The 10,738-nt window shown below is 38.8% G+C and overlaps 1 protein-coding gene across 1 annotated transcript; it reads left to right on the forward strand.

Annotated features, from left to right (window-relative positions):
* The first annotated feature begins 5,238 nt into the window (after positions 1-5,238).
* On the forward strand, positions 5,239-6,138 carry LOC131484047 (taste receptor type 2 member 20-like). The gene has a single exon (XM_058682324.1). The coding sequence runs from the start codon at positions 5,239-5,241 to the stop codon at positions 6,136-6,138; it is 900 nt and encodes a 299-aa protein (XP_058538307.1).
* Positions 6,139-10,738: the final 4,600 nt, after the last annotated feature.

Raw genomic sequence — 10,738 nt, forward strand, 5'->3', positions numbered from 1 at the left:
TTGGCAAACTGTAAAACTAAATGATCACTAATCTATCTTTACATGAAGTAATGGGAACAAAAGAGGAAAACCTGAAAATTGGTAAAAATGTGTACACGCGATGTTTCACTTAGAGTAATGGCCAAATAGCTCTGATAGAGCAATACTTCCGCAGGTATTTTCTACATACTGGATCAAATATAAATTTGTTAAATGAATATATAGGAATATTTATGTTTAAGGATATTTATGTATAAGAATATGTGTACATATATAACAACTGTGTTGGGTGACCACATTTTAGCATTCCATCTCACCTAGAAACAACCCAAAGATTTTCAATTATCACCCTATTTAATATTAGTCTTAAATTCAACTAAGAATTTTATGGGCGCCTGGGTGGCTCAGTCAGCTAAGCGTCCGACTTCGGCTCAGGTCATGATCTCACGGTTTGTGGGTTCGAGCCCCGTGTTGGGTTTTGTGCTGACAGCTCAGAGCCTGGGGCCTGCTTCAGAGTCTGTGTCTCCCTCTCTCTCTGACACTCCTCCCCTGCTCATGCTCTGTCTTTGTCTGTCTCTCAAAAATAAATAAATGTAAAAAAAAAAAATTAAAAAAAAATTTAACTAAGAATTTTAGAAGATTTTCAAGCTGAAATACTATAGAAAACAATTACCGTTGATACACAAAACATTTCATAATTTCTACTCAATTTATTTGAACATGTCCTTTTACTTTTTTGTGTGCATTTTAACATGTGGACATAATCTTAGCTTATGTTGTCAGTAAACCAGTATAAGAATTATAGGAATTTAGAATGACAATCCTAAATCTCTATAAAAAGTAAAACATACCCCACACTGACAAAGTGAGGTGAAAACATATGCCTGTCTTCAAAAGTATTGAGTCAGTCTGATCTGATGAAACAATCATTTGGATTATTTAACCCTGGTTTCCTATAGAAAAATGCTCCTGGGGGAACCTGGGCAGTTCAGTGGGTTAAGCGACTGACTCATGATCTTGGCTCAGGTCATGATCTCACAGTTTGTGGGACTGAGCCCCGTGAAGAGCTCCACACTGACAGCACAGAGCCTGCTTGGGGTTCTCTCGCCCCCTCTTTCTGCCCCTCCCCCGACTTGGATGTGCATGTGTGCTGTTTCTCTCAAAATAAATAAATAAATGTAAAATAAAATGCTCCTGAATTAGTTTTTGTTGAATAAATAAACATAAAAAAATTAAAAAAACATAAGTGTTACTTAAGCTCTGGAAAGTACTCAGACCCGTACTCCTTTTGTAAGAGCATTTATCCAGAGGTAGGCAAAAATTTCATACTCATAACAACAGGACCCAGGATAGAATAAATATAGAACACAAAAATTCACTGGTACAGATCTAAAATTCACTAATACAGACATTCTCCTTTCCAGAAGAAGAGAGAGAGATTCTTGCACAAACAGATGGATAAACAAAAAACTAGCAAACCAAATTGTGGAGCATTTCTCACCTGAAAGAAGAGAGATCTCTATCAAACAGACCAAAACACTAAATTCCGAGTCACTGTCAACTGCATTCATTTATTATTGCTGTGCAACAGATGACCAGCAATTTAGTGGCTTAAACCAAAAAAACCCCACGTCTTACGTCACAGGTTTTTGGAGCGAGGCTTAGCTGTGTTCTTGGCTTCAGGATCTCACCAGCTTGAAATCATTTTGATGGTATTGCAACCTCATCTACGGGCTTGACCGGAGGAGAATCCACTTCCAAGTGCACTCAGGGTATTGGCAGAGTTCATTGCCTTGTGGCCCTTTCCATAGGCACTTTGTCACGTGGCTGCTTACGTCTTTAAAGCCAGCAAGAGTCTCTCACTCAGGGGAGGTCCAGCCACTCTTTTAAAGCTTTACCTGATAGCATCAAGCCCATGATGGATCATCTCCCTTTTAATTAACTCAAAATCATTTGCTTTGGGAGCTTAAGTATCTGCAACACCTCTTCATGCTTGCCTTATTCTGCAAGCTAGAAGTAAGTCACAGCTCCTGCTCACTCTTAAGGGGAGAGAATTATACAGGGTGTGAACCTCGTGGGGAGCAAAAGTTTTCAATTTTGATGCAATTCAATTTACTAGTTTATTAATTTTATGAATTATGCTTTTGGTGTTGGGTCTAAGAAGTCTGCCTAATTCAAGTTTACCAACCTTTTATGTTTTTTTTTTTCTAATGTTTATAGTGGTTCCCCTTACATTCAGCTTCTACGATCAATTTTGAGTTAATTTTGTTATGATATGAAGATCAGGGCCCAAATGTATCTCTATCAGTGTGGGCCTCTAATTGTCCCAACTTCATTTGTTGAAAACTAAAGAAAGATAATTTCTCCCATTGATTGCAAATTAATGGAACAGCCCCGCAGCCAGTCTTAAGGGTTAACTTGCTCCATGTTAACACCCTTCTTACTTACTGACTTAAGGCCCTTGATCTGTAAAAGAACTCATTTACTTTTTTTGAGATTTGCAGACCACTGGCCTTGAGGAGTGAAGGACCCGAAATTTCCCAGGCCACAGCAGCCAGCAAGTCTGTTTAAAGCTGCCTCCGCTTTCTGACTAGCTTTAGCAAGGTTTTAGCAAAATGCTTTTCTTCGTTTAGATCACGCTGATGATTTTACTGACCTCCCTTTGTGTATCTGTAGACCTTGCCCTCCTTTGAGGAAAGAACAGAGTATTCCTGCACATCAACAAACAGGAACCGGACCCCCTTGCACAACCCCTGAGCACTGAGATAATATTTGGAGCTGGCATCATCAAGTCTGCACGTAATCAAGAAATGTTGCAGGCCACTGCACTCCTTTTGCTGGTTAACTACCCTAAACCCGTTAAACACACCCCTGGGTCAGGCAGGAAACCTCCGAGTTGGTTTTTGGACAAGAGTCTGCCTTCTCCCCAGGTTGCCGGCCTTCTGACTAAAGCCCATGTTCCTTTCTCGTCAAAAACTCTCCTCCTTAGTGATGGCCTTCCAAGCGACTGGCAGCTGAACTTGGGTTTGGTAACACATTGACCAGGAATGTCAATATTAGTCCGGACTCTCAGTTGTGTTTCATTAATATATATGTCTATCTGCATGTGAGTATTACACTATCTTGATTAATACATGCTAATAGCAAGCTTCGATACCAGGAACTGAAATCCTCCAGATTTGTTCTTTTTAAAATAATCCTTTTGGCTATGGGACGCCTGGGTGGTTCAGTCAGTTAAGCATCCGACTTTGGCTCAGGTCATAAACTCGTGATTCATAAATTCGAGCCCTGTATCGGGCTCTGTGCTGACAGCTCAGAGCCTGGAGCCTGCTTCCGATTCTGTGTCTCCCTCTCTCTCTGCCCCTCCCCTGCTCATACTCTGTCTCTCTCTCTCAAAAGTAAATAAAACATTAAAAAAAAATCCTTTCAGCTATTCTGGGCACTTTGCATTTCCATATACATTTTAGACATAGTCTTTCACTTTCTGGGAATAGAGCCTGCTAGGATTTGATAGGGATTTCACTGAATATATAGATCATCTCTTCACCTGAAAAGACTCTGCCTCCCAGATCTCAGTTTGGGTGGTCTTTTCTTCTCGCACAGATTTAGGATGAATTTAAAATATAATTTTGGCAATTTATTCTCCTTATCCTGCTTGTTAGAGGAGGACATCTTGCCTTTTCCAATCGGCTACATTCTACTCCTAAATGGAAGTTATCACAGGTTAGCTTTAAAGTATCAAATAACACGGGATCAGAGGACTAAGGAACAACCTTTCCTGCCCTTTCTGTACCAGACAGGCAGGATCACAAGTAGCAGATAAACTCTTCACAAAGACTGCAGGGAGAGGGTATCATTATTGTCCACATCTTACTGGTGATCATACTGAGGCAGAGAGTGGTTTTAAAGCAGTGTCCAAGATCAGAGATACATGAAGCAGGCGATCTGGGTTTCTCATCCTGGCAGTCCAGCTCAAGATCTTCTGCTAAAAACAATTACTACTATTGGGGCACCTGGGTGGCTCCGTCGGTTAAGTGTCTGACTTCAGCTCAGGTCATGATCTGGTGGTTCGTGGGTTTGAGCCCCACGTCGGGCTCTGTGCTGAGAGCTCAGAGGCTGGAGCCTGCTTCCAATTCTGTGTCTCCCTCTCTCTGTCCCTCCCTCGCTCACACTTTGTGTCTGTCTCTCTCTCTCAAAAATAAATAAACATGAAAAAAATTAAAAACAATTACTACAAAAACTGAAACTGAATGAAATCCAGGGTAAAGGTTGATTTTAACATCTGTTAATCTTAAAAGAGAAGTTATGACAAATGAAACAAAATAAAAATGACTATTCACATATGAAAAAAATCTGGAACTGGCAATGGAAAACATGCGTTCTTTTGAAATGCCCAAAACTATTTACAAAATCTTTGAATGTTTTAACTAAATATTAATACATATTAAATAGACTCAAAAGAGAGACTTTCTCAAAGACCTAAGCATGAAAGATATATTTGATAGCTATTAATAAGGGGTTGAAAAAGCCTACAGGGGGGATTTGAACCAGGATGATCTCTGGACACTGACTTTACATTTTGGAAATTATAGAACAGTAATTCCGTCCATGAGATGCATATGTATTTGTGTGTGTGTGTGTTCACGAGCTTCTAAATAAATACAGTTATATATAAGTATTAATTATCAGCAACCAGCTTTTGGAGAGAATTGTCTGTCTTTTCTGGATGCTTTTGATAGGAAAAGCTTGAATTCTTCCTATGTACATCTGGCATTAAAAAAATAATAAGTCCATAGCACTGTAGACCGTAGCTATGACCCAGCTCCATGAAATAGCTTGTGGACATTCACTGTTTGTTCTACCTATTGGAGTTTTAAATTTTACTATCTAACAACTACGGTTGGTGAACACAAATTATGGAAAAGTTAAACAAGGAAAAAGTTGCAAATAATATGTCCTTATTTGCATGTTAACAAATGTGAACCCAGCTTTCACCTCAACACCAGTTATGAAATAATCCAACCATGGCAAGGACACACAGTGTACGAGTGAGAGTGACTTTAGCCATTTGGGAATAACAAGGGTTTTCATCAGGACAGCACTGAGCTCATCTACTGGCCTACCCTGGTGCTTTCCTGCTTGACATTGGTCACAGAATTTAAAAGAAACAAGAACTTTACTGCACACTTAGGGATCAGGTACACAACCAGTGACATCAGACATTAGACTTAGATTTTTTGTTTGTTTTCCTTTCTGGACATGGTAACCACACTACCAAGCATTTTTTCCATCGTGGTAATAATAGAATTTCTCCTAGGAAATTTTGCCAATGGCTTCATAGCACTGGTGAACTTCATTGACTGGACCAAGAGACAAAAGATCTCCTCAGTTGATCACATTCTCGCTGCTCTGGCTGTCTCCAGAATTAGTTTGCTCTGGGTAATGATAATAAATTGGTATGCAACTTTGTTCAATCCAGATTTCTATAGCTTAGAAGTAAGAATTATTTTTCAAATTGCCTGGGCAGTAAGCAATCATTTTAGCATCTGGCTGGCTACTAGCCTCAGCATATTTTATTTGTTTAAAATAGCCAACTTCTCCAGCCGTATTTTCCTTCGCCTCAAGTGGAGAGTTAAAAGCATAGTTCTTGTGATTCTGTTGGGGTCCTTGTTCTTTTTGGTTTTTCATGTTGTGGTGGTGAGCGTACATGAGAAAGTGCAGACTGAGGTATATGAAGGAAACGGCACTAGGAAGACCAAATTGAGGGACATTTTACAGCTCTCAAATAGGACTATATTCACACTAGCAAACTTCATACCCTTTGGTATGTCCCTGACGTCTTTTGTGCTGTTGATCTTTTCCCTCTGGAAACATCTCAAGAGGATGCAGCTCTGTGATAAGGGATCCCAAGATCCCAGCACCAAGGTCCACATAAGAGCCATGCAGACCGTGGTCTCCTTTCTCTTGTTCTTTGCCGGTTACTTCTTTACTCTGACGATCACAATTTGGAATTCTAATTGGCTGCAGAACGAGTTCGGCTTCCTCCTTTGCCAGGTTATTGGAATCCTATATCCTTCAATCCACTCGTTGATGCTGATTTGGGGAAACAAGAAGCTAAGACAGGCCTTTCTGTCATTTCTGTGGCAGCTGAAGTGCTGACTGAAAGAAACAAAGAGGAGCATCGTGTGTCTTCTAGGAGAAAACCAGTTGATGGAGCCCATAACATTTTATACTTCTTACCTCTTTTGGGGGCGCCTGGGTGGTTCAGTCGGTTAGACCTCTGATTTTGGCTCAGGTCATGATCTCGCGGTTCATAGGTTTGAGCCCCGCGTTGGGCTCTGTGCTGATGTCTCAGAGCCTGGAGCCTGCTTCAGATTCTGTGTTTCTGTCTCTCTGACCCTCCCTTGCTCATGCTCTGTCTCTCTCAAAATAAATAAACACTAAGAAAAAGTATACTTCTTACCTCTTTTTCTAATGAGTATATCATGGAGTAATTTCCAAAGGTTTACCTTAGAAAGCCTTTTATTTAAGCATATCACAAAAGTATATGCAGATGTGTTTGTGAAAAATATAAGAAAAATTATATGATTATCATTTCATTAGCTGATTTTTTCAGGTAAGCAATCTAATTATACGAAATATTGTAAGAAATTCCTCAGGATTATGAAGCAATGTGTATTTCATATACATATTCTACGTTATTATTTTCTGGTTTAAGAGTTTATAATCTATATTTATGCATTTTTAAGAATGACAACTTAATCTCAGGAAATAATTGATCTAATTGTAATTAGATCCATGCATATGTACCACGGTGTGTTTAGATTCTATTGTTTGGATCTTCTTTTGGATGGTAATGATATTGGATTGTAAATCACAGATTGAGGATGAGTGTTTGGGGTAGGTATTATTCCATCATAAATTTGTCATGGTTAATAGAGAGCCATCAGAGCTTTATTAGGAAAAGATGCACACAATAAAATTCAAGAGTGACACTTATATTTAGAATAAATTTCACATATGTGTATAAGAAAAAAAGCTAAAGAATATTAGATTAATACAAGTAGGTAACATCTCAGAGAAAAAATCAAGTTCTGCAGTAGGGATGAGAAAGAAAAAAATGATCATGACTTGCTTTCAATGCTTCTATGTTCCCATATGCCACTAGGAAAGTCATTTCTTACGGTTTATGAATTAACAAGATCTTTTTGGAAGTTGAGGTCTGATCTCAAATTGTTCAGTTTTCGTCTTTGAATCTCTGAACTGCCAATTATTTTTTCCATCTTGCCACCTAAAAGTTTCTCTTAAGCTTCAAATAACAAGACTCAGCTGTTCCTTGTCTTAAAAATATGTTCATTATAAGAATAGTAAAAAAAATAATATGGGGGCACCTGGGTGGCTCAGTTAGTTAAGCATCTGACTCTCGGTTTCGGTTCAGGTCATGATCTCATCGTTTCGTTATTCGAGCCCTGCATCAGGCCCTGCGCTGACAGTGTGGAGCCTGCTTGGGATTCTGACTCTCCCTCTCTCTCTGCCCCTCCCCTGCTCTCTCTCTCTTTCTCAAAACTAAATAAATGTTTAAAAATTATGATACATAATTATCCTTCTGTATATACTAAAATAGTATTTATTATATGTATGTAATAAATATCAGGAATATCTTCAATATTTGTTTTATTAGAATCTTGTGGAAATTGATGAAATAATGTGTGGAGATGTTATTAATAACATTCTGTTATAAGAAAGAAATGTGTAACCTTGTTCAGGAGGTCTGTAATAATTCTTACATTATGAAATTTTAACGTTATCAAAACTCCAATAAATTACTTCTATATCTGATTTATTCATTTGTTTTTAATAATCTGTCTGCCCCAGTAAAATATGAACAATGTAATGTGTAGATCATGTCTATGATGTTTCCTGCTGACTCCTCAGGATATAAAGCTGGCCCATAGAATAGTTGCTCCAAATGATATGCGAATGACCAAAGAAATGGGTGAATAAAGCTATACTATGGCTGGAAAACCAATGAAAACAAAATCCACCACAAAAATCTGCAGGATGCACGGATTTCTTGGTTCTGTTTCTTCACTATTCAGATCGTCTAAATGAAACTGCACACTTTCACTTCCAATTTCTGTATTAGACTGGGAAGACAAAATGCTGCCACAAATAGGCTCCAAACATAAAAGTGACTCATACATAATGCAGATTTAAATTGCTCTTTTCACAGTACTGATGTGTTTGAGGAGCTCTCTCTATACAGTTATCCAGGGAATCAGACTGATCAAAAGGATTCCCTCTTTAACATGTGGTTGGGATCGCCTTGGAGTCATCCCCATTCCTGATGGCCAGGTTGAAAGAGGTGTATGGAGAACTGTTCACGGGGAGATTTTGTTGGGACGGGCCTGTAAATGCACTCCTATGTAAATGATTTTCACTCCTATGACATTGTTCAGTTTTCGGTCACATTGCCGTAACTGTCTATAAGGGAGGCTGGGAAACATAGCCTCTCTATAGCCCAGAAAGCAGGTGACATGGAGTTTAAGACATGTCGCAGCGCACTTAGTACCATTTCAACCGAAATAGCCAATAAGTTATCGTAAAACAAACAGGTTCCTCCTTTAGAAGCATGGTGTAGCTTGCTTATGTCGCTTGGATAATTTATACATGCTCTTAGATCAGTCTCGAATATCCGTTCTGTTTTTCTATTTCTTCATACACCCTAAAGAGTTCAAGTTCAGCTAAATGTTTCTATCCTCATATCACCATAAGTGATCATGCACTGTAGCATTTGCAGCTTCCTCGTGTATATTCCCAGTGCACGTTGCTTGTAACTTCCTATTTAGCTCTTACAATATTATGCACTAATTATTTATAGTTATTTGCTCTAGAACTTGGGTGTGCTCTTTGAACTATAAATAATTTTATTAAATTATTCCTCTAAATGATATTGAATCAGCAAACATACTTGATTGGTAGAAGGATCTTATTCAATGAGTGATGAATAATGACTGAGTTATATAAAATTTTTTTCTAGCAATTTCTATTCAAAATCTAAAATATTTGCATTCAAATGAATGGCTCAGGGAAGATGAAAGTAGAAATTAGTGGCAAATAATCTCTCTATTTGCAACCTGACTTCATACCTTGCATGTAGTCATTAACACAAATGGGCATTTTCAGCCAGTACCAACGAAAAGTGGACATTGATTAGCATTTACTCTGGGAATTAGATAGTAGCTGACTATAAATAATAAGAGGGTTATTTAGGAAGCTTTGTATCTCTTCCTAGAACTGTTCGGTTTAGCACCGGGATATGGTATCAATAGAGTGAACTATTCCTTTGTGAAGATCTCTGAAACTATATCACATAGCAGAATTTTGGCTGTCCTTTCTGGAATAATAATGAAAATAGCTATAAATGGATGTCAACCTGCAACTGTCTGACTAGAAGCTGACAGTGAGGCACCACATCAGAAATATTTTCATGGAAATGTCAGTTGGAATCAGATCTCTTTCTGACAGGGGCAGCAGAAGTCCTCTCAGGAATGCAGGGAGATGGGTTCATTGGATGGGCAAACGGCACTGAGTGGGTCACAAATGGGAAAGTCTTACCAGCTGATTTCATCCTTCCTAGCTTGGCTATCCTTACCAGCTACCAGAATCACTCAACAGTGGGTCACTGTTTGAGTCATTTATAAGGGGGTTGTCTCCACATCCATATGTCACTGGTAAACTAGCTAAAGTGATTACTATTCTTTGGGCACTAACGGATCACTTACGTACCTGGTTTGCCACCTGCCTAAGCATTTCCTGCTTCCTTAAGGTAGCCAAGTTCGTCCCACTTCTTTTTCATCTGGCTGAAGTGGAGAGACAACAGAATGGGTCTCGTGCTTTTCCTGGAGCCTTTGTTCTTGTAGTCTGGTAACCTCTTAATGCCGGATGAGTCGTGGTGCGTTGTGGTGAGTTGTGGATGAATACCTTTAAAGTACATGAAGGAAACATGACTTTGCATTAAGACATAAGGACAACTTTCTGTCTTAAATGGCGTCTGCTTCCTAACTTGACCTAAGTTATCCCTTTCTCCTGTCCCTGACCTCCTTGCTCCTTTTATTTCCGTTCTTGGTGAGACACCGAGAATTTGCAGCTCAACCTGATGGGTTTGAGGGACTCCAGCAGAGGTCTGTCAAAGGGGCATGAAAATGGTGACAATCTTCTTCCTCCTCTTCATCATTTACTTATTCCCACTCGAACAGCAAGTTGGATCTTTCTTAAGGTGCATAGATATCAATCAGGCCAAGATGTTTGTCGTGGTGATTTCAACTATCTTTCACTCAGGCCGCTCATTCTGATTCAGGGAAACAGCAAGCTGAGACAGAGACCTGAGACTACTGTGGCACCTTAAATTCTCTCTGAGAAAACTAATACATTTAGCTTTATAGATAAGATTGAAAGCAGTTTCTGTATTCTAAGAGAAAATACCTTCACAGAAAGACCTAGTAGGTTCATTCTGAATTTTAACATTTCTTTGATCAGGTCCCTTCAGATGTGAAAAAGCACTGAAGTTTCCCTTACACCCTGCTGTTACCTAATCCTATTTTCGCAAAGTGATCTGATAGAATGTTTGATTAAAGGAAATATCTCTGCATAGTAACACGTGCTGGTAACAAAAGATGCTTTGAGACACAAGGAAGAAATGTTATAAAACTATATAATGGAATATTAACAAATGTATATCATATACAATGCAATATGA

The sequence above is a fragment of the Neofelis nebulosa genome, chromosome 8 (genome assembly GCF_028018385.1).
Source record: "Neofelis nebulosa isolate mNeoNeb1 chromosome 8, mNeoNeb1.pri, whole genome shotgun sequence".
Taxonomy (NCBI): domain Eukaryota; kingdom Metazoa; phylum Chordata; class Mammalia; order Carnivora; family Felidae; genus Neofelis; species Neofelis nebulosa.